Below are 25,766 nucleotides of genomic sequence, written 5' to 3'. Positions count from 1 at the left end.
GAGGAGAGGAGCACTGACGCTGTTTCGTGGGGTGCAGGACATGACATTGGCATGGCTTGGCAGCTCGGGAATGGCAGCTGTGGTCAATGTGTGCGTGCATGAGACTCTGTAGGACAGCAGGTAGTTCTGTGCACAGAACTGGTTTTGAGGGCTCTGTGTGTTTCAAACTCATCACTCAGTAGAACGCGAACGCCTTGGACTAGGGTGGAACAAAGGAAATCATGCAGTCAGGAGTTAGATATGCATGGGTGCTGTCTGATGTGTGGCGGCAATTTTAGGAGTCTCCATTCTGCTTAGATGATCTTTAAGCCTTCAGAGGACATGACCTTGTGTTAAATGTCCAAATTGAGATGAGAACCCTCCTGCTGCCTCCTTCCTGCTGCCTCCCTCCCTGCAAGCCACAATTCCAAAGGAATGAATTGCCTTGGTAGAACTTATGAGGGCAGTTGAATTTTTTTTTTTATCAGGCCAGTGTCCAGAACTGGTACTTTACGAAGACATCATAAAATTTGAATTGTGAAATTGTACAGAAAATTGACTGAAACAATAAATATTTTTAAACTTAACATGATATGGTTTACAATGTTCCAATTAGATATATAAATAAGAGCACACGCACCACTGATGAAGAGTCTTAGGGCTAAAATGAGTAAGACATGCTGATTTTCTCTTTTACTTGGTATTTACCAAAAACACCAACAGTAGTGTGATAAAGAAATTCAGACAAGAAATGCTCTGACTCTGCACGCGCTGAAATCTTCCTAAAATAAAGCGGGTTGGTGTTACTTGGCTGCTGAGGTGTTCTTGTGTTTCCTTTGCAGTGATATAATGATGAGAGACAATCTCTTTGAAATTGTAACGACTTCTCGAACCTTCTATGTACAGGTAATTCCTTCTTTTAAACGTTGGGCAAACCTTGGAGACTGCCGTAGTCACAGCAAAGAAGTGCTGCTTTTCTGCCTTTAAAGCTGTATTTAACTATGCCGTTGTTTTCAGAGCAAATGTGGTCTTCATTGTATTTCAGAAAGATGCATATAAGAAACACTCGACACAACAGCAAGTGTTGTGTTGGTAGCGTGTGAAAATAATAAACAACAATTCCTCATGTGAGTTTGTGGGCGTTTGTGTCTTCAGATTCAGAAGCACTGAATTTTTATGTTCAGTAATTGAGGTCTCAGATCCAAGTTAGTTGCCACATTAAAATGCCTACTAAAGCACAGCACCACTTGGATTTCCGCACCTGTTTGGTAATGTGTATCCATAGGCACTTCACTTATTGCATCTTTGCCCTGTCACCTTTTACATGTTTGGATACAATGCATATTACAAAGACTTGCTTTTCCTGGCTCTGGGCAAATGGGGTGCTTATGGTACCAGAAATCATTTTGGAGTTCCTTATGTAGGATCAGAAAGACCTGGATAAGCCCAATAACGGCAATGGTGCTGAGTTCTGAGATAAATAGAATCAGAGAATCATTAGATTGGAAAAGACCTTTGAGGTCAAGTCCAACTATACCAGTCCACCAGTAAACCACCTCTGAGCACCTCATCTGTCTGGCTTTTAAATCCCTCTGTACTACAGCTGAACAGAATGAAGTGACGTGGTGCAGATATTTCTTCTTGGTGGATGTGTTCATTTATTAAAGTTGCAACGTAATTAGGAGATAGCTTTAGTGTTTTATCTGCCTTTACCCCTGATATGTGCAGCCTTGGTATTCACTGTCACTTCTGCACTGCTGTTGGATTTTGTTCCAAGTAAATGCAGAGCTGACCCCGCAGAGGCTGATTTGTGATTTACTGTAACTCTTCAGTCAGTGCCTCATGGAAGTGAAGTGCAGCAGTGACCAAAAAGCACAGAAGTGACGTCATCAACCAGGAGAGGGGTCAGCAGATCCCTGTAAGGATTTCTGGGGGCAATTTAATGGTTTTGTTTGCCAAAAGGAAAAATTTGTCGAGTATGCAAATAGTATATTTTTATATATATATATGTATTTATTTATATATATTTCTTGTTTATTATTGTCTATATTTGTATGCGGATAATAGTAGATGCCAGGTAAGATGTTAAGAAAGGTCTGGGTTAAGAAATGGAAATGACTTTAGATAACAGACCACTAAAGCAGGACAAGGGCATCATTTTGATGCAGATGGTCAGGGGGCTGGGGAGGCTGAGCGTTGGTCTTGTTGAATGTAACACATGTTGTTTGATCCAGGCGGATAGTCCAGAAGACATGCACAGTTGGATAAAAGCAATTTCTGGGGCCATTGTAGCACAGCGGGGACCCGGAAGATCAGCAGCTTCCGTATGTTATTCTGACCCTCAGAGACGCAGTGATGACTTGGTGTTCACCTGTGTACATGAAGTTGTAGTTGTGTTTTCCTTGCCTGCCCTCTCTCCTGTCCTGTGGTAACGCGGCGTCTTTGCATGAATTTTCTTACCGACTGGCATAAAACAGTGTGTGTTTTAACGGAGCTTTTACCTTAGTCTGACAGGCGTGTGACTTGATGTGCGCTGTGTTGTCCTGAATGTGTAGATAATGCTAGTGCTAACCTAGAGGAATACTGCCGAGCTGGGGATGTTCTTTGTCACCGTGCTGCCACAAGTTGGGGAGGAAAACTGATACTTCCTAATTCCTGCGAGGTGTTTTGGCTGACTGCAGAATTTTACAATTGGATGCCAATATCCTCATCTGTTTTTAACAACTCTCATTGCTCAATTGTTGTTCTCTACTGCTGGTGGTTTAGTGTATGTGTGGATACAGATTCAAATGTAAAGTAACTTTGTAAGCAATCTCTGCTCGCATGAATTAGTTTTTGTGGTTGGAAAAGTGTTGTGCACACCGTCTGGCGCTGCTGGACCGAGGCACTCTGACACATCTGGTATTTGTGAGGCCACGTGGATGGCAGCGTTGCAGACGTGCTTACGTCTAAGCTGCTGATGGATGTTCAACACAAAGCACCTTGACTGGTGAATAGTGAATGTTGCTGCAGTGTCACAGTGCCTCCGAGAATGCCCAGATTTAACCAACGGGATACTGGGCAGTTCAGGTGCTGCAAGCTATGGATTCCACTGTCTGGCTGTGGGATGTTTTGTAATTACCTGCATTTATCATTGCCCCCACGATCCAAAATCTAATTGCTTAAATCAGCCTTTTGACCACACTTACGCATCGATATTGTGTTTCTGCTGAATTAATCTACGCTCTCGATTTTATTTTTTGCAGCTGGAAGCTGCTTTGTGCCTTTAAATGAAACTTCCTATTATAAATTGTGTTTCTTCTGGGGGGAATGAAAATAAGCCGATAACTTTTCTTTGTGTATGCTTTGGTTTTGTGGGGCTAACTGAGCAATCTAGCTGTCACTGTCTGGATCGGTTCTTTCTCTTTCCCTCTCTTCTCTCCTTTCCCTGAGTATAGGTTACTCTAATCTTAGCTTTGCCCTGTGTTCCAGATGCGGCAGGCCAGAAGGCTGTCGAATCCTTGTATACAGAGGTATACATCAAGAACTGGTGAATGCAGCACGTATGTGGGCTCTCATGGAAACTTGCCTTCTTAACAGAGGGCTAGGGCTAGAGACTAATGTGCACTGCAAAAAAACTAAACATAACGCTACCTGTTGGCATTGCCGTTACTGAAAACTAACTTGTAAATTATATCATTCACTTACAGGTTTACTCATTTTTTTTCTTACTTTTAAACTAATTGGAAATTAAAATGGCAAAACCGTGTATTTATACTTCAAAGCATACTATATATTTAAGTGTAGTTACATGATGTCGTTTTAGCAGGAAAGTATCAAAACTAATTTGCATGAGAGTTCATATTTCCATTTTACGTTACATTTTTGTGAAAATGCGCAAAAGCAAAATTGAATTTAAGCTCCCCACAGACTAATCCAGATGCGTGCACACACCAAATGCACATTGTAACTCCTGTAATTGGAAAGATAAGATAGTAGCCTGATTTGCATGGCTTCTGAGTGTCTGCATGAAATTATTAGTTCAAACGTAGAAGTGTTACAGTGTGTGATTGGCACTGTTCAAAGTAGCGCACGTTAGGGGAAACACAGCAGCATCTCCTCCAAACTGTGACACTGCAGTCAGGTAGGAGAATCTGAGTGTCCTGCAGTTCAGCTCAGCAAAAAGCTTGTTAGAGACATCTTGTCCAAATATCCCTTACTTTTGACCTATTTGTCAAACTAAGATTATTATTAGTAATAAAGAAGAATAGTAGGTAAATCCTTGTAAACCCTAGGAAGTCTGGGTACTCATTTCTATCAATGAGGTAATGGTGGAGAACTGTTTTCCCAGTATCGATGTGAAGGTCGGCAGGATGGCAGTTAGCAATAATAAGCCTGACAATTAGAAGGAACAGCTTAAATGTGAATTTCTTTTCTACGCCCATTAACTTTGGGCATTGTTACGCAGTCTCGATAACATAAAATAGGGGCTTTTTCTGTCCCTGGCATGAGTTAGGGAGATTGATACCCCAGGAAGAGGGAACAGTGAAATGTGCATTCCCTCAGGGTTTAGGATACAAATACCTGATAGATTTAATCAGTTCAAATACATCTTTATTGTGGAAAGGTGTCACTTTGATGGCCTTTACGGTGTGTATCCTCAAAAGGTCACCGAATGCCACAGGAGAATGAGAAGCCTCAGTTTGCTGGACTATCTTATAAAGTCCAAACTGCTGCTGAGGTTGAGGTGAGAGATTTAATTCCTTCTAATGAGGAAACTGCTGTTGCTGTCACATCCCGCTGTGAGCTCACATGTAACAGCGCACTGCTGTGCCAAAGCACCTGCTTCCTGCTGCTGTGGTTGATGCTGCGCTTTGTCCATTTTCCACCTTGATTTGTTTCTGAGGGTGAAATCTGAACTGTCTTTCCAACATGACATCAATGACTTCATCTGACATATGCGTTTGGTTCTTTTTTTCTAGGAACATACAGAGTCTTCTGCCGAACCCAACCATGCTCTCCGTTCTGCCGTCCCAGCCCCAGCCACCTCACATTCCACAGCCACTCACGGCAGCCCTCTGGTCCCAAACCCTCACGCCAAATACCCTGCCTTGGAGAAGCGAGGATTTCACGAATCTTTTACCAAGGCCAGGCCAGGGAGCTACAAGATCCAGGCTGTCGCTCCAAGAGAGTCAGCTTCCAAAGTGACTGAAGGGGGCCTCTCGGAACCCCAGAGTAAAAATGGCACTCAGGAACAGGATCCTGGCCTTGTGGATCTGGATGATGCAAGCCTTCCAGTTAGTGATGTGTAGTGATGGAAGCGTTTGAAGAATGATCCATTTGTTCGGTCCTCTAATTTCCTTACTCGGACTTCTAACCAAAGAAAATTATAGGAAATGAGAAGAAAAAAACACCAGAACACTGTTTTTTATATATATATGTGTGTGTGTTTGTTTTTCTGTGCACACATGTGTATATATAATATGTTTGTATTTGCCTTTCAGCTGAGGGCCAGAAACGGACCTCGTGCAGTTTCTCAAAGCCTGATAGTAAATCACTTACTAGGGAGGGGCCAAAACTACACGATTCAGATTTAACAAACAAAAGACAAAACCAAAAACGTACTTCTGCAAGTGAGCAAGTACCAGCAACTTTTCATTCCTAATCTGGCAAACTCACTGAATTCACAGCTAACGCTGTATTGTGGAGAGCTCGCTGCCAACAAACCTGATCGCCTGATTTCAATTTGAACCGCAGTAATGTTCTAGGCATGGCTGGGAATTGTTTCTCGCCATGATTTTCAGATACCAGAAAATGTTTCTGCTGTTCTTTAGGATGGATGGTGTCAGTCGATTTGTTATCAGAACACAAATTCTGAGCTCCCTGGGAATTCTAATCGTGGTGCTGTAAAATTCCCACTCAAGTAATAGTTTGAGCAGACAGCCTGGTTTTGATGCACTCCTAAAGGCGGGTCTTAACGTTTTGCACATTTGGGGTTTAATGGACTGCGTGGAATGTTTTGGAGGCGGGAGAAGAGAAATCGGACTTTTGAATTTGGACACTTTTGAACCAAGTAGGGTTTATATTGTGTTGCGTTAGGCTTTGCAGCAATTATTGTTCTTTGATGTCTGAACATATCGTTTGATTACTGTTTTGAGAACGGTTTCCTTATCAGTGCTTTGTGAACAGTTCCTGTCTCTATATTTGACCTCCTCAATGAGTTGTGTCATTGTTGGTACTGAACTGTTCGTGGTCATGCGGTCGTGGCCTATAACTCTTGGTGCACTAATAATCTGAAGTGCCTGTGGTTTCTCTCATGTTGTGGAAACACTTTTGGATTAGGTTGTACACAAACTCTCCTTAATGATTTTGAACGTTGGAGTTGTCCTGGATCGCATAGCTCAACACAGCTGTTTGAACTCAAAACCTTAGGCGAGGGCTACCAGAGTGCTGGTCCTGCACCTCCCGGCTGTGCAATACGTGGTGTTGGTGTGCACTGTGTTACGGGGCTTTGGTGATGCAAACAGAAAGAACCCTCACATTTCACGTACTGGGTTAGGTTGTGTACTGTTCATTGGTTTTGGGAAGCGTTGGCTTTAATCAGACCCCACAAACATCTCGTGCTGCTGTTACCGTGATTTGCGTTGCCCAGCTTTGCCATACTTTTGTCTACTGGAACCCAAGATACATATCAGACAAGTCCATCTTCTCTCCAGCTTCCAAACTGACGTCCTGCTTGAGAGATGTGGATGGCTTTACCACGGTAACTTCTTGATCCAAGGGTAGAATAACAGGTGTCACACAAGAATGAAACAGAACCTGATTTCAAACCCTTACGTTCTATCAGCACCTTCATGTTCTTTTAATCCATAAGCTACAAACCACTGTTGGAAGGCAGTGGTGTGTGTAAATGTCTGGTTTTGACTCTTTAGACGTAGGTGAAAACTAGCGCAGGATTGGGAGTGACTCTAAATGTCTGAACTAGCATTGTAGGTTTTAACTTCTGTAAAGATAAAACAATAGCTCTTTAAAAGCTTATTTTTTCACAAGTACATTCTGTGTGGAAGACACTTCACATTGACGTATTTTTTACTGTAGTCTAACAGCCGAAATCACTCACCCTGGTACCGCTTTCACACTGCATGGTCATTGTATTCGGTTTTGTTATTGGCAATTTTACACCTTGGGTGGAGGTAAAGCAGCTCCGTTATGGGACTCCTAGAAGAGGAAAGGAAAAAAATAAAACAGAATAAAGAGAAGAACTACTGTTGTAGTTCAGTAGCATAGGGAAATGTTTGTGGCTGGTAACTGTCAGGGTCTCCTATTTATCAGTACTTTTATAAATCTATGAAAATTGTTAAATTATTTTAGAAACTGTGCTGTAAATATGTCACATTGAAATTGTCAATAAATCAGTTTGGGTAACTTAAAATAACTTCTGGCTGTGTTTCCTTGCACCGTGATAAGTATTTTATCAGATCCATGTGTTCCTTTTTAGCGTCTTAGCTCAGGTCATCTCTTATACAGCTGTAATGTCTTCGTGATGCTTCAAATCTGATCAGGTTGTGTCAGCTAGGAAAGGAGTTGAACAGGATGAGCTGTTGTTCTTGGTTTGTTCTGCGGGATTTTTGTGTGTTACGTGAGTCAATCCAGTTTCTTTTTAATCCCTCTAAAGGCAGAGGTGATGCACAGTGAACACTCGGGCATCACTGGAAAGGGAAGGAGGATATACCATTTATTGTTTCTGGCTCTCCACTGTTGCAGCACAGATGCTCTCTCAGAAATGCTTTCCTGAGACGCCAGCCCTGTGTGACGCCCCGAAGCGCGTCACTGTGCAGTGGGCAGTACGGGGTCATCGCCTGGTGACCGCGTCTGGTCCGTGTTTCCCTCCTGTGAAGCAGCACGGTTGGTCCGTCTGTCTGAAGGGCATATGAGCTGCTGCAGGTGAGGAACTGTGATTGAGTGAGGTCTTTTATACGGGCTGGATACAGGTCCCCACCTTGCTGTGGGGTGGCTGTGACCTCTCCTGGCTGTGCACCGTTCCAGGTACGTACACATCTGCGGTTCCACTGGTACCGAAACACGTGTGCTGCTGCCCACAACATTTTACTCCCCTACAGGAGTCACCGCACCGAGTGGCTCAAAGCTTCCATTTTAAACAGGTGCATTGCAGGCCGGACTTGGTGCGAGATACGTATAGAATTGCACCTCGGGTCAGCCCGTGTCTGTTTAAACAAACGCTTTCAGCTTTATCACAGCATCACCAGGTTCTGAAAGCAGCTGGCTTGCCATGGCGAGGAGCTGATGTCTCGGTAATGCTGAGCATGGTGGGTCAGGCACTTGCTCCAGCACAGCAGGGCAGCTTTTCTGCCTCGTGAGAGGTGACAGCATTAAATGCAGTTGCTGGCTATGAGTGAAACTCGCTTAAAGGAGCTGAAATGATCATTTCTAGTTCATCTGTCTTGCTGCATGCGTCTCTGCTGGTTAGTCTTCAACACTATCCTCCGTTTACTTTCATAGAAACCTGAAGGTGTTTTCCCCATCCTGCTGGGCCCAGAGGTGACGTGGGTGCTCTGCCTTCCTGCGGGTTGCTTTGCCTGTTTTCATTTGCCATGCGCCTGCTGTTGCCCCTTTCCTGACAAAGGAATCGCATTATTCGTTGTGGTTGTGGGGTTTAACCCACTGCAATGCAACAAGAACCATACAGGACTAACGCCCGAATCTGAGATCCGCGTGCCCAGAGGGCAGTGGTCCAGGATAGAGGTTGATACACTGACATACAATGCCTTTACACCGTGGAAGTGCAAGAAACTGGCATAGCCTTCCCCTCCCGCGATACCGGGGTGTCAGCACCACCTAGAGGTCGTGTCCTGGTTCTAAGGGGATCTGCATCGGGCGGTCAGTTTGTCAGTCTCTCTGTGGAACTCACAAATCCATTCTGAAGCTCCAGTTGCTGAAGTCACGGGGCTGCTCCAAGGGCTGCTTTAACTCTTACACCGGGTCAGCTTTGGGCAGCACTGCAGCACATGGGTTGAAGGCAGAACCTTTCCCTGTCACTCCTGTGGAGAAGACCACTTTGCTCCTGGGGAAGCCCTGATGTTAGAGGAGAGAAGCGAACCACCTCCCGCGTGGGGCAGTGGGCAGCGCAGGTATGAGCTCCTCACGCTGCTGCTGACGGGCGGAGAGCAGAGCGAAGGCTGAGGGAGATACAACTGATGATCTGTTGAATGGAACTTCAAACCACAGCACTAATGAAACGGGTTCAGGTTTGGGCCCCTCACTACAAGAACTGGGGCTGGAGAAGGGTCCGGAGAACAACGGTTGTAAGAGGCAGCTGAGGGCCCGGGGGCTGTTTAGCCTGGAGGGGAGGAGGCTGAGGGGAGACCCCATCGCTGTCTACAACCCCCTGGAAGGAGGTTGTGGCGAAGTGGGTGTTGGTCTCCTCTCCCAAGGGATAGAATGAGAGGGAATGGCCTCAAACTGTGCCAGGGGAGATTTAGACTGGATATTAGGACAAACTTCACGGAAAGGCATCTCAGGCCCTGGCAGAGGCGGCCCAGGGAGGTGGTGGAGTCCCCATCCCTGAAGGGGTTTAACAGCCGGGCAGGTGCAGTGCTCAGGGATGGTTGGACTCGATCTCGAAGGTCTTTTCCAACCACGTGATTCTATGACACTATGAAATGTACCCACGTCTAAGAACTGACATTCGCTATGATAAACCAGCGCCAGAGAAACCCCTCGCTTCCCAGGTAGGAATTCAGTCTGAGAGCAGCAGCCTTTTGTGGGCGGATCGCGGGTGTGTTAGGGGATGGTGTAACTTGTGAGTGCTCAAAATGGTAATTACTGCTTGAAAGGCGTGTGTGTCCAGCAGCGTTAGGAGGGAATGTTCTGTGCTGAGAGGTTGGGAGACGAGCTGGTTGACTTTCCATTACTGCAGTCTGAAAATCCCAGAAGGTACCTGGGAAATGGGTTATGGCGAGCGAGGAGCTGGAGAGGAGGACCTCCGAGACACCTCAGACGAGTGCAGCCCTTCCCCTGCCGGACTGGAAGGCTTTGGGTGGGCAGAGAAAGGCAGCGTGAAAACAGGAGTCTGGAGGTCGGGCAGAGTAAGCAGGATGGCGGATCGAAGGAGGCGTCACCAGCTGGACACTCCATCATCTCTCCTTACTCGGGGCTGCCACGTTAATCAATTCTGCTTTTCAGAGTTTAGAGCTTTGCAATCCTATATTAAGCCAGGTTCAGAAGACAAAATCCTGTACAGAAATGAGTTTAAAGTGGATCTGGCATCCCAGAGTCTCTCCTGTTATAGGAAACTGCTGCATTAGTAGAAAATCTTGATATTCAAAGGTTAATTTTTTAGTCTTTCTGGGGAGTCTGTATTAGAATGACCAGAAATCAATGAGTGCATCGAAGAGGTGCGCTGTGAAGGTGGGGCACAGAAATACCACTGTTCTTAACCAGATTCCCTATTCTTTATTTGAGGTGGGAGAGAGGGAAGAAATGGAAGAAGGGGCAGTTGGGACAGGGTATTTTTAGTCTAAAAGTTAAAATGAAATGAAAATAAGAATTTGAAGCACTCTGTGCTGTGGGTAGTTTTCCCTTTTACTGGTTTTATTTAGTGTCTTACTGTTCACTGCTGGTTTGGACCACGGTTTCTATCGCTACTCGATGCTCCCAAGCCAGGAAGCTGCTAAAACACTTCTGAGATCTTCCCTGGACCCAATGAAAGCAACTCTGGACAAGCAAAGTGTGGATCTTGTTTCGTACCTGAACCCCACCCCAAAGGTCTGCCTTGGCTTTTCACCTCAGGTTTTCTGTGCAGCCCCTCTGGAAAGAAGAACCTGGTGCTGGTTTGTACAGGCACCGTGTGGTGGGGCGGTGCTGGGTGAGTATCACCCTTCAAAGTGCTGCCTTCACTCTGTCATTAGGGATTTACGTCTAAAGCCACCATCTGCAGTGTAATTTTGCATCTCAACGGGCACGTACTGCGTACAGCATCCAAGAATTCAAGCCACTCTCCTGGACTGCGATGCTCCTGCCCCATCCCCTGAGAGCGCGCCCCAGCGATGCCCGCTCGCTGCCAGGCTGCAGGGCAGCCGGAGGTGAAGATTAAGTGGTTTATGAGTGACCTCTTCTCCAACCTAGGGACTCTATGAGTTTATGAAGTTTTGGCTTGTTTTGCAGTCTCTGTAGTGTGATCCTTGCACTCCTCGGAGTGTCGCCCTACGACACCGGAGGAGCCCCCACCCGCACACAGACACACGGCATGTTCAGGTCAGCAGCTTTTTCTTGGGGTGGGTTGCTTGGTTTCCAGAGGGTTTTAACAAAAAGACAGCCTTACAGTTGGTCCATTTTGTAAACTACATCTGCAGCGAGGTTTGTCACGCACCAGGGCTGGATGCACATCTGGAAGAAAACTTCTTCTTCACGTCTGGAAGAAAAGTAGCTTTGAGTTCCTTGATTGGCAGCTGTTCCCGTTCAAAGTAACAGCAGTTTTTCTGCGTGTAGCGATGAACCCAGCACAGGGTTTTCAGAAGCCTTTTTCCCTTTTTTTTTTTTTTCCCCACAATATATATTTATTTAACAAAACAGAGAAGCCTTGGGGTTTGAGGAGGGAGGGATAGGGGTGTTCCATCCAGTCTACAAGTGTGCAGAACAGACTTTCCTCCCCCTAGAAAATCTGGGAGAAGCCATTCATGAAGGAAGCAAAATAATAACAGAGTCATAATAAACTCAGAAAAGTTTTCTGTGCAGTCTGGGCTCCTGGAGTTGGCTTTGAATGAAGGCATGAAGGCATTCGGGGCATCCAAGACCACCCCCATCCTTTTCTCTGACCGGACCCTTCTGTCCCTGTGTTAACCCTCTTTCTCTCCTGCCAAGTGCACTCTTTTTTCCATCCTTCACTTGCTCCTTGCTTCTCTCCCTTTCCCTGTGCTCCCAGACGCTCACTCCAAAGCTGCCTCCTTGGGCCTGTGTGCAGAAGCAGCACAACGATCCTGGCTTCCCTTTCCTCCCTTCTTGGCTCAGGAAGCCACCAGTGGGAATGCTGGAGTCTACGTGCTCTCCGACCTTCAGGTACTAAGCAAGCAGTTAAGGAAATTTTGTGGTCACATTTGATAAGACATTATAATCATGGAATGGTTTGGGTTGGAAGGGACCTCAAAGCCCATCCAGTCCCACCCCTGCCATGGGCAGGGACACCTCCCATGGGATCAGGGGCTCCAAGCCCCATCCAACCTGGCCTGGAACCCCTCCAGGGATGGGGCAGCCACAGCTGCTTTGGGCGATCGGGTTTGAATTCTGACCCTTGGGGTGGTGTTTCCACTTGCTCTGGTCACTCCTTGTTAAAGATTGTTCCCCTATTGCCAGCAGAGAAGACTTTTTCTTCTGTGTTAATGTAGTTGCTGGCACCTGCGATGCCTTAGTCGCAGCTCACCTAGCGGTGAATGGCATTCCATCTGGCCTGATGGTTTATGATGTTCATCAGGTTCTTGGTTACCCGGTGTTCGATAAACAATTACAGATTGGCTGTCTGACCAGAAGTTTAATTGGCTTACAATTAAAGAAATTGGCCGTGCTGGGTTTTCAGCTGATGGTTCTGGTTATCCCCTCCCTACTCGCTTTCAGAGCGACACTGTTCCCCTCGGAAGGTGGAATCAAACCGGCTTTCCCCGCACCTCCCATGCGCAGCAGGAGTGGACTGGGATGGGCCTCTGTCTGTGGGCGCTGGTGGTGATTGTAGAATCCTGGGATGGTTTGGGTTGGAAAGGACCTCAAAGCCCATCCAGTGCCACCCCTATCCATGGGCAGGGACACCTCCCACTGGATCAGGGGCTCCAAGCCCCATCCAACCTGGCCTGGAACCCCTCCAGGGATGGGGCACCACCACTGCTCTGGGCACCCTGGGCCAGGGCCTCCCCACCCTCACCGTGGAGGATTCCTTCCCCAGATCTCATCTTTCCCCTTCCCATCCGGAGCCGTTTCCCCTCCTCCCGTCCCCCCCGCCCTGTAACGACACAAACCGGCCCGGCCCGAGGGATCGAAGGGATGCTGCGGTTTGAGGGTGTTTTTCTTCTTCGGGGTGATTAACTTTCCGCTAATTGCCGGTGCCCGCCCGGCGCCGCGGCTCCGAGCAGCCCGGGAGGGCTCGGGTGGGGGACCCGCGTTTGCATACATTTGCATGGCTATCTCTGGCCCCCCCTTATCAGCCGCAGATGCCGCCGCGGCTCGGCCGGGGTGTCTGTCCCGGTTCTCCAGGGGGGATGTTGTGCTCCAGGGGGGATGTGCTCTGCCCGGGGGGTGTTATGGTCCCTCAGGGTCCGCGCTGGCGCCGCCGCTGTCTGATGGCCCTTCAGCAGTGACACTGACAGAGGGCACCGGGCTGAGCGGGGCGGTGGCCCCGCCGGAGGGACGGGCTCTGATCCGGAGGGACCTGGACAGGCTGGAGAAGGGGGGCTGTGTAAACCTTGTGAGGTACAGCTGCGCCCAGCGCCTGGATCGGTGCAATCCCTGATTCCAGCACACGGTGGGGGGTGATGGGATGATGGGATGGAGAGCGGCCCGGCAGAGGAGGGCTCTCACAGCCCAGACACCTCCCACGTCCCGGGCTGCATCCCGAGCGGCGTGGCCGGGGGATCCTGCCCCTCTGCTCCGCTCCGCTGAGACCCCACCTGGAACACTGCGTCCAGTTCTGGGATCCCCAGCATAAGGATATGGAGCTGTTGGAACGGGTCCCGAGGAGGCTACAAAGATGATCCAAGGGCTGGAGCACCTTCCATCCGAGGACAGGCTGAGAGAGATGGGGTTGTTCAGCCTGGAGAAGAGAAAGCTGCGGGGAGACCTTATAGTGACCTTCCAGTACCTGAAGGGGCTACAAGAAATCTGGGGAGGGGCTATTCACAAAGGCTTATAGTGATAGGATGAGGAGCAGTGGGGATAAACTGGAGATGGGCAGGTTTAGACCGACATAAGGAGGAATTTCTCCACGCTGAGGGTGGGGAGGCCCTGGCCCAGGGCTGTGGGGGCTGCCCCATCCCTGGAGGGGTTCAAGGCCAGGTTGGATGGGGCTTGGAGCCCCTGATCCAGTGGGAGGTGGCAGGGGGTGGGACTGGATGGGGTTTAAGGTCCCTTCCAACCCAAACTCTTCTATGATTGTATATTATGGTCTGGGGGGATGTTATGATCCCAAGGGGGGAGTATGATCTGTGTGGGGGGGGTGTAGTTACTGCCTCTGTGTGTGTTGCTGCCCAAGGGGGGGATGCTGTGACCCAGGGGTTTGATTTCATGACTGGGGGGGCTTCTTTGGGGGCAGTGGGCAAGGTACTGCTCGTGGGTGCTGATGTTAAGGCCCACGGGGAACTGCTGGTGCATGCTGGTGCCTGGAGGGAGCTGCTGGTGGATACTGGTGAGCCCGTCCTCCCTGTCTGTGCGCGGGCGGAGCTGCTGGTGGGTGCTGGTGCCCGTGCTGCCTGCTGGTGCTCGGGGGGAGCCGGTGATGGGTGCTGGGGAGCTGGGCATGGGTGCTGTTGGACTACTGCTGGATACCGCTGAGACTGTGCTGTGGGGCCGGTGCCCGGGGGTGGCGGTGGATGCCGTGGGGCCGGTGCCCGGGGGTGGCGGTGGGTGCTGTGGGGCCGGTGCCTGGGGGTGGCGGTGGGTGCCATGGGGCCGGTGCCCGGGGGGTGTCGGTGGGTGCCGCGGGGCCGGTGCCGGTGCCCGGGGGTGTCGGTGGGTGCTGTGGGGCCGGTGCCCGGAGGGGCGGTGGGTGCCGTGGTGCCGGTGCCCGGGGGTGTCGGTGGGTGCCGCGGGGCCGGTGCCGGTGCCCGGGGGTGTCGGTGGGTGCCGCGGGGCCGGTGCCCGGGGGTGGCAGTGGGTGCCGCGGTGCCGGTGCCCGGAGGGGCCGCCCCGCTCCGCCCCGCTCCATCCCCGCCCTCTCCCCCCGCCCCCCTCCCCCCCCCCCCCCCCCCCCCCCCGCCGCTTAAAGCCGCCTCGCTCGCCGCGCGCCCCATCGCGGTCGCCGCCGCTCCAGCCCGCTCCGTCCCGCTCTGCCCGCGATGCCGCGGTGGCCGCTGCGGGCGCTGCTGGCGCTGCTGGCCGTGGCCGCCTCGGCGCGGGGCTCGCCGTGCCCCGAGCGCTGCGACCGCTCCCGCTGCCCCGCGCTGCCCTCGCCGTGCCCGGGGGGCGCCGTGCCCGACCCCTGCGGCTGCTGCCGCGTGTGCGGGGCGGCCGAGGGCGAGCCGTGCGGGGACGGGGCGCCGTGCGGGGAGGGGCTGCGCTGCTCCGGGTCGCCGCCCGCCTCGGGCACCGTGCGGCGCCGGGCGGCCCCGGGGCGCTGCGTCTGCCTCAGCGCCGACCCGGTCTGCGGCAGCGACGGCAACACCTACGGCAGCGCGTGCCGCCTGCGCGCCGCCAGCCGCCGCGCCGAGAGCCTGCGGCAGCCGCCGGTCATCGCCATCCAGCGCGGAGCCTGCGGGCAGGGTGAGGCGCGCCGCCCCTCCGTCCTCCTCCCGCCCGTCGGCCTTCATCGCCCTCCGTCCTGCCCCCCTCCTTCCCTCCGTCCTGCCCTCTCTCCTGCCCCGCGTCCTCGTGCCCCTCATCCTTCCCGTCCCTCGTCCTCGTGCCCCTCGCGCTCCCTGTCCTGCCCCCCTCGCCTTCGCGCTCCCGTCCTTCGTCCTCCCCCATCCTCTGTCCTGCCCCCCTTCCCCTCGCCCTCCTTCGTCCTCCCTCATCCTGCCCCCTCCGCCCGTCCTCGTGCCCCCATCCTCGTGTTCCCTCCTTCCCCATCTCCTCGTGCCTCCCCCCCCGCCCCGGCTTCTTCTTTCCCCTCGTGTCCGTCCCCCCCCCCCGGTGCCCGTGGCCCCCGTCCCCCCTCCTGTCCTCCCGAGTCCCCTGTCCTGCGCCCGTGTTCCCCGCGTGCTCCATCACCCCTTGTGCCCCTCCCTCCCCTTCCCCATCTCCATCTCCTCGTGCCCCGGTTCTCCCCCCTTGTGCCACTCGGACCTCCCTGTTTGTCGTGCTCTGCCCTCCCTCGTCTTCTTCCCTCCCTCATCCCCCTCTTTCCACGTCCCCCCCCCCCCGCCGTGCCTCCACCTTCTCCCCTTTTTTTGTCCCCGTGTCGCTCTTCGTCGACCTCGTCCCCATCCGCCATCGCTCTCCTCGTTGTGCTCTGTTCTCCCTTGGTCCCGTTTGTCCCCATCCCCCGTTGGTGCGGCTGTCCCCTGGCGCCGTGCCCCGTGTCCCGGGAGGGGGTGCAGGCATCCATCCATCCATCCATCCCTCCGTCCGTCCGTCCGTCCCTCGCAGCGCGCCCGGGCGGCATCGCGGAGCGGGGCCGAAGGAGGGGCTGCCCTTGGCTCGAGCTCCGTTTGACTGCAGTGAGAAAGTGGAGCAGGAATGTGGTGTTTGTCTCCGTCTGCCAAGCGCCGGGGGGAAAACAGCCCGCGTCCAACTTCAAAACTAAACATCGTATCAGGGAGCGCGGGAATAGGAAGAGAGGGACGGTTTGAAGCTGAGAGAGGGGAGATTGAGATGAGATCTGAGGGAGAAATGCTTTCCTGTGCGGGTGGGGAGGCCCTGGCCCAGGGTGCCCAGAGCAGTGGGGGCTGCCCCATCCCTGGAGGGGTTCCAGGCCAGGGTGGATGGGGCTTGGAGCCCCTGAGCCAGTGGGAGGTGTCCCTGTCCAGGGCAGGGGGTCAAACTGGATGGGCTCTGAGGTCGCTTCCCACCCAAACCATTCCAGGATGGTCCTGTGACCTTCTCCATCCCAGAGAAGCGGTGCCGGGCTCACAGCTTGGGGAACCAGGTTACAAAACTCCAGAAGCCGGTGCAGACGAGCCGAGTCCGACTGTGTGGCTCCAGCAAAGTTTAGAGAAAGGCTTCCAGCCAGGCGCTTTGGCACAAAGAGATACCCTGGGAATTCAAGCCAAGAATGCAGAAGTTGTTAAAATCCGGTCACAGGGAATGGATGTGGGTGTCCGTGGCGGCAGAGCCCGCGGCTCGCTGCCTTTGCCTGCGCTCACAGCCGCGCTCTCCTTATTAATACTGGATGTGCTAGAGAGGGACGCGCTCGGCACCGAACGGGGAGTTCTCACTGTCGAGAGGTACCGACAGAACCGTAGTGTTTACTTCTCGGCATTGCCATTATTTAGTTATTTTAGTTGAATCAGGTGTGCCTCGTTGCAGGAGGGATGCTCATTATTCGTGATCCATATAAAACACGTTGCTGGGTTATGAAACGGCGGCTCTGCGGGAGGAGTCCTGGGCTGAGCAGCCCAGTGAAGCGTTCAGTCTTGTCAGCGTGACGAGCGCAGGATGTGACAGGGCAAGGCAGAGCCTTGCTGGGGGATAAACGGGATGAGCTTTGAGATGCAACCCCTAATTTCGACTGGCTTAAACCTTGTAAGCTGAGGCTGCCTGTTCCTGCCAGCCGTTGAGCACGTTTAGGGTGTTAGCATGTAAAAGTCAGTATGAATTCAGCCTTGATTTCTGAAGTGGGAGCCCCCTTTCAGTAAGTCAGTGCTGTTCCACTGAGGCATGATTCTTTTGGTAGAGTTCATGCCGCTTTTGCACTCGTTTCTTTAAAACACATAATTTCCCATGTTTAGCCATCGTCTCTTTGGCAGGAGAGTGTTGTGATGTGCAGTGACTGTGTGCTCAGCAGGGGCAAAATTCCGGTCCTGTGCTACGGATCGAACTTGGAACGTTGGAGTCCATACAATCAATTTTTTGTATGGCTGATTTTCCCCCGGGATTCAAAGCTGCGTTGTCCTGGCGGAACACAGCTGTCATTGACTGACATGGGAGACAATTAAAGCTTTCACGCTACAGTTTCCTGATCCGCAGTATAACATTAATGCCTTGTGATTTTTGTCCTCAATTCCTGACACCAATATTGTTTGTCTCAGCCTTTTGTGCTGTGCGCTTGCGGAACTGGGGCAGGGTTGGAGCTGCAGGGCACTCCGTGCCTCCGTGGGCTCTACAGAAAATGCACAGTCTGCATCCAGACCTGGCGTGGGGAAACTCCGCGGCAGGAGGCACTGCCAAAGGCCGGACAATCGTTTTGCCCTGTTGCATCTCTGGCTGGAGCGATGCCTATTTTCTGTATCAGTAGGGACAAAAGGAAGGTGCTGGAGAAGCTGAGCGCTAGCACGTGTTTATCCCTAGTCTGGAGCAAGCTGCAAGCAAAGCTTTTTTTTTTCTGATGTAAAGAACCTCAAATAAAAGGAAATAGAAAGCAGGCTGTAAAGCAGTGGTCCCTGCTTTGGCAAACCATTGCCTCATGTGTGACTCCTCAGAGTCGTTGTTTGTTAATTGTATTTTGAGTTTGCTTTTTGGAGTGTTTTTGCTTCCGAAAGATGGAGTTATTAGTGGTAAAATACTTTTATGCTTTCATAATAACATATCTATATACGTAATGTAGTGAATACAGCAAGGTGGCCTGGGGAAAGGAGGGAGCAGGGATGGTAGACAGAGTGTTTAGAGAGCACGGGTTTTGGTGGTTTTTAAGTTTCATGTTGTTTCAGTATCTGGTCAGATACGACATTGTGTATATTGCATAAAAGAATATAAAAGTGTGTGGCTTTTAGAATTTTTGTCTACTACAGCTCACTCCCAGTGCTGCTGTTGTCCTTCAGGGATTCTCAGGGCATCCCTAAAGGCTTGTGGGGATAGGACCAGGGGGAATGGGTATGAATTGGAAAGGGGCACATTTAGACTAGACATTAGCAAGAATTTCTTCACCGTGAGAGTGGGGAGGCATTGTCCCAGGGTGCCCAGAGCAGTGGTGGCTGCCCCATCCCTGGAGGGGTTCCAGGCCAAGTTGGATGGGGCTTGGAGCCCCTGATCCAGTGGGAGGTGTCCCTGCCCATGGCAGGGAGATTGGAACTTGGTGATCTTTAAGGTCCCTTCCAACCTTAACTATACTATGATACTACCTCTTCATACCCCGGAGAATTCCTGAGGGGATGTGGGAGCGGCAGGAGGAGGCTGTGCTGGGTCTGCAGCGAGGGAAGAAGGGAAAGCCCAAAGCCTGGCTGTGGCTGTTAGGGAAGAGGCTGGGTGAGTGTCCCTGTGGGAGCAGGGCTGCACCTTGGGCAGGGTGAGCTTGAGTCCTTTCAGCAGGGCTGTCCTTCTCCGGGGCCATGCATCCTCTCATAGCTTCCTCCTGCTGCGATGTGGCCACTGTCACTGTAACCGTGTGTGGGGCAGATCTTCCCTCTGCCTCCGTCAGGTGATGGAGCCCCACTTTTCGTATCCAAACCACTGGTAGGCAAACACTCGCAGCACCAGAAAGGTGTTTCTGCACCAGCCTGGGTAGGGCTGCGGAGCTGCGGCTCTCACAAACGAAACCTTCACTTCCCACGAAGGATGTGAGCAATGTTCACAGAATCATAGAATGCTTTGGTTTGGAAGGGACCTTTACGGGTCACCCGGTGCAGCCCCCCTGCAGGAGTGGGGACATCTTTAACTCCATCAGGTTGCTCATGTTGGTAGAGAGTGTCCAGGCCTGCAGAGTGTGTGCGTGGTAGATGCTCAGCACGCGTGAGGCAGCGTGACGTGGGTCAGTACCTGTGAAAACACAAAGGCGTGGTAGGAAAGTGAGCATTCTCTGAGCAGAATCAGTGACTAAGGACCATTCCACACTGGGAGTGAGGGCAGTGCAACGAGACCTCAACGTTCTATGTTATGAGGTTCATTCTACTAGCGGGATGTTTTCTTTTCCTTCTGCAAATATGTTTTGGTGCCCTTAAATCCCTCCTGCTGACCAAGGGAAGAAGCTTGGGATGTTCGACACCCAACCAAAACCAGTCTTCCTTCCCCTCTCGCTGCTCCTCGTAGGCTGGCAGGTGGTTTAGGACGTTGCAAATTCTCACCACACTGTGCTCCTCACACTGTAAAACACAAACTGATCTGGATTTTTCTTCTCACCTTTAACCAGAGTGAGAAGAAGAAAGCTCCTCGTGGATGCTGTCAGTTCCTGACTTTGCTCCTTTTTTGAGTTGGATTGTAAGGGGTTTGTGTTTTTATTGCACGTGCTCTGTCCAGTGGGATGACCCAGGCACTTCAGCAGTCCTCAGCGAGAGCGTCTGTCACGGCAGTTCCTGTGTCTCTGTCACAGGTGTGCTTTCACCGTGATGTCACGTCTGGAGTTTGGCGTGAGCTCCTCCGCTTTGGACGGAGCGGGTCATTACTGCTTGCTTTGGGGGAAGGCAGAGGTGTGGTTAGGGGTAACTCAGTTCTGGAGGGGTTGTTATTGCTGACAGACTTTGCTCTTTCTTTTTGTCGCGTTATCATTCCGTAGCTCCAGAGGCTGGGGAGAGGTGAGGAGAAAAAAAATCCATTACCCGAACCCCATTTTTTGCCAAGTGGCTGACTCTGTTTTGAAGCGCACCAGGTGAAACTGCCTCCAAGTGACTGTGTAATTATCTGGCAGGAGAAAATTACCTTTGCGGTCAATAAACTTATTTGCCATTAATTCTGTGTCCCTTAAAAGCAGTATAAGAATGAAATCCACACGGCAGAGGATGGGAAAGAGCAGTAGGTGGACCTGCCTGAGTTCCTTTGCCCAGAGCACAGACAGGGCTGGGCAGCTGGCAGCGCTTGGCCCAGCAGGGATGAAGAATTGGGGCAGGAAGAGGAACTCAGCTGAGAAATCTGGGAAGGCCGGGAACCGAGCCAGGTATTTATCAAGAGGGAAGTTGATGTTGTTGTCGTGAACTTGGTTTTCAGCTGTTTCCCCCAAGATAGCTGTGCCTGTGATGGTTAGAGTGCTGGGGAGATGCTGGGAGAGCTTCCCAGGTGACCTGGCACGTGTCGAGTCTGTTAAAAATGACCTGGGAGGGCTGGGTGTTAAGGAACTGGATGTACTAATGAGCCCTGCAGGGACGTTAATTCTTGCAGCCCCCTTCATCTCCCTCGGTTGCTGCTTTTGGGTGGTCTGAAGGTCATGATCTTCCGGCTTTCTTCATTCTCTTTTGCAGCAGCAGGAGGAGGAGGGAGGGAAGAGGCAGCTGAAGGCAGTGGAAATAAATAGCAACACATTTCCAGAGGAGAAGCAATTCCCAAGTGTGGGATTAAAGAGCTTTTCCAAAGCCAAGCATTCAGCTCTGAGAGGAAAGCGCTGTAAGAAGTGGTTTGTCTGAAGCAGCTCACCTTTTCCCCTCGCCACATCGAGGTTTCCTTCCCGAGTCGTTCTGTGGGCTCCAGACTTCAAACAGGCAGCTCGGTAAATACAGATGTGGAACAAGGAAAGGTTCTATCCTTTCATCTTCTGGGCTTTGAAACTTAAAGGTACCTGTGGACTGGACAGGAATTCCTAAAGCTGTGAGTAAGCAGCAGGAATCTCGCTAAGCAGTCTGGATGTGCCGGAGGCAGCGTGTCCGCAGCAGTTAAAGGGAAGACGCTGCCATCCAAGAAATAGGAGAAGCTGGAAAATATTTCTTGAATATGAGTTTGTGTGCTGGTAGTGAAAGAAAGCAGCGTTGGAAATAGAAACTGGGGTGCTGTGGAACTTAACTTTTGTTGTAAATAAAGCCATTCCTCGCTCCCATAAAGTGCTGGGGCCCCTAGGATCCCTGGCCGGGCTTGGCATCGCGTCCCGCAGCGTCGGTAACCGGGCCCCAGTGAATATCTGGTGTTATTTTGGAGGCTGTGCTCAGGATGTGTAAAAAAAGAACAACTTTATTTTGTCTTCTGGATACAGGTCATTGTGATTCCCAAACTGGTTCGTCTGCCTCAGAGAGAAGAACGCAGCTAAAAAAGGACTCCTGATTCCCCTGTGTTGAAGGGCTGTAAAATAATGCATTGATCCTACATTAACTGATGGTGTTGCCCCCATCTGTAGGGAACAGGACACAATGAACTTGTAAGATGGGACACAGGTGGCTAGTGATTTTATTTTCAAGTTTAGCGAATGGAGGAGATCTTGGCTACCATATTTCAGTGACTGGAGGTGAATTAGGCAGCCGGCCAGAGTAACTTTTGACTTTCTGGGTTAATATCGGATACCCTGGTGCATGGATAAGATGGAGCACAAGGCTGTAAGCCAGCTGGGTTGTGCAATTCCTCACGAGTGCTTTGCCAGGAGCTCATTTCTGGGTACAAAAATGTGTGCGTGTAGGTAAACACACTGCAAAAAATACAAACGTGTGTGTAAGGCGTGAGATGATCCCTCAGCCTATGCTGTCAGCACACACGAGCTCTGCGGGCTCACCGGACCGTAGCTGGTGCTGTCGGTGCGAGCAGCGGTGTTAATGGCCCCGGTGTGACTGTCACGGTGTAGCTGCTATCAGCACCCCTCGGTTTTTCTGTGCTCCTAGTTAACCAAATCTTGTGTCCCTCACTTCTTCCCATCAAGTTCTACGAGGTGTTTTTCAGTCTTTCCATCTCTCCCTGCTCGCATTTTGGCTGGGACGGCAGAGATGGATATGCAGCAAATGGGTCTTATATCTGGTTTTACAGGCGGTTACCAGAAACGTTGATGAGGTGGAGCTCATCAAAGTAAGAAAACACTTTGTGTTTCTGATAGCAATTGAATTTGCACGTATTTTTCCTTACAAAGAAATGATGGATAAAATGATGTGTATTAAACCTAGGAACCACGCACGGAAGTTATCCACCGTTCTCAAATTTGGAATTGTTCATACAGCAGAGCGTGAGGAGATGCTCACAACGTTTTTTTTACACCGTTTCCCAGATAGCAGATCTGGGGCAGGGGAGGATAAAGAGCTTTGCTCAGGGCAGCCAGTAGCAGAGCTGAGAGCAAAGTGAGGTTTTGTGAGCCCCTGCTAATTTTCCTGCCTCTCCCCAGCATTGCTGCTCTGTTTTCCGTGACTCTTCTTTTCCATTACTCTATTTCTTAAATTCGCAGAGTGCAGTTTTGGCTCTGATTGCAAACAGCATCGATGATCTGTCAATCCGCATCTGCAGAATGTCTGTTTGGGGAAAGGAAGAACTGAGTGGGCTGGGCACGAGTAAGGAAGAGAAACCCAAACAACTCTCTTTCCTCCCATCATCCCACCCCCAAAATAAACACAACCCCCCGGGAATGTCATACTTCACCGTTTGTGGTGGTAAAGGGATGATTCACTCCTTTTTCCAGGACAGTGTATGCACTGTTTGGCATGTCCGGCCATTCTGTATCAGAGCTCTGCCTGTAGACCCCTACCTAGAAAGGTAAAGCTTGACTAGCCCTTGTTTTCAGACAAAAGTAAAAGGGTCAAAAGCAGAGGCCACTTATAAATCAAGTATGAAAAACCTTCAGGCGATCCACGCAATAAGGCAGACTATGTGGATAGAAATGCCACTGTGTAAACACTTGATGCTGATGGGGAGCAAAGGATATAGTAATTAGAACTCTAAATATTGTAAAAATGTGTGTATCTGAGAGAGTGAATTAGAAACCTGCTCTCCTCACCTGTAAGGAGAGGCTGTAGGTGCAGCGGGGCAGGGGTGGCTGTCTCGCCAGGGGCAGTGACGCCTCCCACAGTGAAATCAGTGCCTTCTCCCGCTGCAGAGAGGCAGCATCGTAGCAGCCTTTTTTTAGGCTTGCATCTTGAAAGGCTTTTTTTAGGTTTCCCATTAGAGGGGAAAAAAAAAAAAGAATTAAAAAAAAGATGTGAAAACAAGAGCTGGCTTTTATTCCCTGGTGTCTTCGGACCAGGGTTCCTGGTAGCTGAAACCAAGTCTCCCCTAAGCAAGGGTTTCTTATAAAGGTGCAGTGTGAAAGTTTCTCACTTACCTGAAATGAGACTTTAATGGTTTTATGGTGTTAAGAGGAATTTTCAGGATCAGACAGCTGTTGGTTACGTGGAGGAGACAGGATTTACCATTGCTGTTACCTAACAGGCGTTCTGGGGTTGTTTTGCTGGTTCTCTGCCTGCCACGTGTGGAGCTGGGAGGCAGAGCAGGGTGATGACCTGAGCTGGAAGGGACGTAAACTGAGCAGGGCTGGAAAAAGGAGAGAAGAAATTATTCCTGACTCATCGGTTATATTTGCAGCTTTTGCAGGGAAGAGAATACCACGTCTGCTTTAACCTGTTGACTGAAATATTCTTCTCATCTCTTTGCAGGAAACCAGGCAGACTCTTTTCCATAACTGCCTGACTTACTTTTCTTAATATCACCAGTTCAGGCAGGGCTACTGTTAACGATGTTTTGGAGCTCAGGGCTCTTTGCCCTTGTCCTGAATTGCTCCTCACCCTTTTTTCCTGTGTCGGAGCGTCTCCCTGCACCCTGCCTTCCTGCCTCATCACCCAGACAGACCAGTGCGCCTGCACAAGGCATCGCAAGCGCAGGGAAGGCTGCTGGGTGGCCACCAGGGCCATGCATCCATCGTTGGAGGGCTGCTGCCTTGCAATTTGTTTGGCAGCTCCTGCGACGAGGCCGGGCTCAGCGTTGTATGGCAGTGCTGCTGCAGGAACAGCGTGTTCCTCCTCACAGGGCTGCGTTTCTGGAGCCCGGGACTCCAGCCTGGCTGTTTATGCAGAAGTTGGGTTTCCTCCCACCTCACCGCTGGTGTTTACAGAAGGAATCGCAGTTTCCTTTTGGAGTGAGATGGAGCTGCTGCTCTGCTCTGGATGCCTGCCCTCCCTGCTTACGCTGAGCTGCTTCTCAGCCTCCTCAGCCTGGGAGTCTACTGGTTTTGCTCGCTACTGCTCGAATTGTGAGCCTGGCTTCTCGCAGGGGCAGCCAGGGTGCCTGGTCTATAGAAGAGTTGCCGGAATTTCTGAGCTCTTTTATTTGCCTGTTTTCTCCTTCTGAGGTTCTGCAGGTGTTGTTCCTGTGAGATAAAACAGCAGTGGTGCCTGTGTTAAAGATAAAACTAAAACACTGAGGATTCAAATTACTTTCCACAAGTTGCATAGAGATGAATGACACAGCTTAGAGCAAGATGCGCACGTCCTGGGTGTTCCTCGTCCTGCACACTGCTCTAACCCTTTAACATCTACCTAGCAATTCAGTAGGTGAGTTGCAACAGCAGGCACTGTGTGTCTGATTAATTTACTACTCTTTCTGCCTTTGGGCAAGTGGCAGGAACACCCTGTTAAGCTAAACTGTTGGTATCTGAAGTTGTATGGGAGCTTCCACCAAGGCAGCTGTAGGCATCTTGCCTGGGGACATTGCCCTTTGACCAGGTTCAGTCGCAAGAAAATCTTGAATTAGATTGGGACCGGATGCCAAACAGATCTGTTTCTTGCTAAGAAAGAAGCTCGACCGAAAAGGTTGGACCAAAGTTCTCTGAAAACTCTGGGCTTTACAACGTAACTATCATCAATTCCTTTTTTTTTGGTTGTTATTTTCTCATTTTCTGATTGCAGAAAAGCTGTGCGTGTTGCCCTCTTCATGCAGCCTGGCCATTCAATGGTGTGTTGCCAATAGCTGCTTTTCGTTATTTGTGCATTTGCATTTTCAATAGTTTATTCCCCTAAGCCCTGATTGGTGCCAGCATTACTTTGTGGCCAGTACCTGGGAATAGGATGCACACAGTTACTGAGCCATCCAGAGCATTGCAGCCGCCTCTGCGCCTCCAGCAGGAGCATCTTCATGCATGGGTGGGTTGGACTACTCTTTTTCACACCCACTTCCATGAAAATCAGTGAAGTCAGCTTTTGTTCTTGAGAATCTCAATTAAAACGTGCGATTTATTCACCTGCATCTTTGTACTCCAAAGTGCTGTGTTCTATGAGCGCCCACAGGTGGGGCTGATAACTGTTATCATGAACTTCGGAGCTGGTTAGCTCTACAAGCTGTGCATAGATTCCCGATTTTGATTAGCTTGGCAGCTTTTTTTTTATTGTTTGTTTAAAATC

At 50.7% G+C, this 25,766-nt stretch overlaps 3 protein-coding genes across 8 annotated transcripts in view; 2 read left to right on the top strand and 1 right to left on the bottom strand.

The window, feature by feature from the left end:
* PLEKHA1 (pleckstrin homology domain containing A1) overlaps positions 1-7,405 on the top strand; it is a 30,247-nt gene extending 22,842 nt beyond the window's left edge. Inside the window, exons 10-13 of one of the 5 annotated variants that reach the window (XM_054071134.1) lie at positions 822-885; positions 2,214-2,303; positions 3,451-3,491; positions 4,941-7,405. In XM_054071134.1, the coding sequence (XP_053927109.1) occupies positions 822-885; positions 2,214-2,303; positions 3,451-3,491; positions 4,941-5,166 (421 nt within the window). In that variant the 3' untranslated portion in view covers positions 5,167-7,405. Of the gene's footprint in view, positions 1-821; positions 886-2,213; positions 2,304-3,416; positions 3,522-4,940 lie in introns of all 5 variants that reach the window. The other 4 variants (XM_054071133.1, XM_054071135.1, XM_054071136.1 and 1 more) reach the window with 4 other exon arrangements.
* A 2,182-nt stretch (positions 7,406-9,587) lies between these two features.
* LOC128852667 (uncharacterized) lies at positions 9,588-16,626 on the bottom strand. Of its 2 annotated transcripts, XM_054071139.1 has the most exons (3): positions 16,048-16,626; positions 13,629-13,786; positions 9,588-13,399 (listed from the first exon to the last, which is right to left on the bottom strand). In XM_054071139.1, exons 1-3 carry the CDS (start codon positions 16,566-16,568, stop codon positions 13,143-13,145), a joined length of 936 nt encoding a protein of 311 aa, XP_053927114.1. In that variant the 5' UTR covers positions 16,569-16,626; the 3' UTR covers positions 9,588-13,142. The 2 variants fall into 2 exon arrangements, with proteins under 2 accessions (XP_053927114.1, XP_053927113.1); XM_054071138.1 differs by having other exon boundaries at positions 9,593-13,786; positions 16,048-16,621.
* The window catches only part of HTRA1 (HtrA serine peptidase 1), a 34,500-nt gene continuing 23,692 nt past the window's right edge, over positions 14,959-25,766 (top strand). Inside the window, exon 1 of the mRNA XM_054071130.1 lies at positions 14,959-15,435. Coding sequence (XP_053927105.1) covers positions 15,012-15,435 — 424 coding nt within the window. The 5' untranslated portion in view covers positions 14,959-15,011. The remainder of the gene's footprint in view (positions 15,436-25,766) is intronic.

Source organism: Cuculus canorus, chromosome 7 (genome assembly GCF_017976375.1).
Source record: "Cuculus canorus isolate bCucCan1 chromosome 7, bCucCan1.pri, whole genome shotgun sequence".
NCBI classification, from domain to species: Eukaryota; Metazoa; Chordata; class Aves; order Cuculiformes; family Cuculidae; genus Cuculus; species Cuculus canorus.
This window is presented reverse-complemented; position numbering and strand designations above follow the sequence as displayed.

Coding starts and splice junctions, on each gene's coding strand:
- LOC128852667 (XM_054071138.1), bottom strand. CDS start 16,568: ATGGGGCAGCCCCCACTGCTCTGGGCACCCTGGGCCAGGGCCTCCCCA. Junction 13,787..16,047: donor GGACAAAAAAAGGGGAGAAG/GTGGAGGCACGG, acceptor GTCTCCCCGCAG/CTTTCTCTTCTCCAGGCTGA.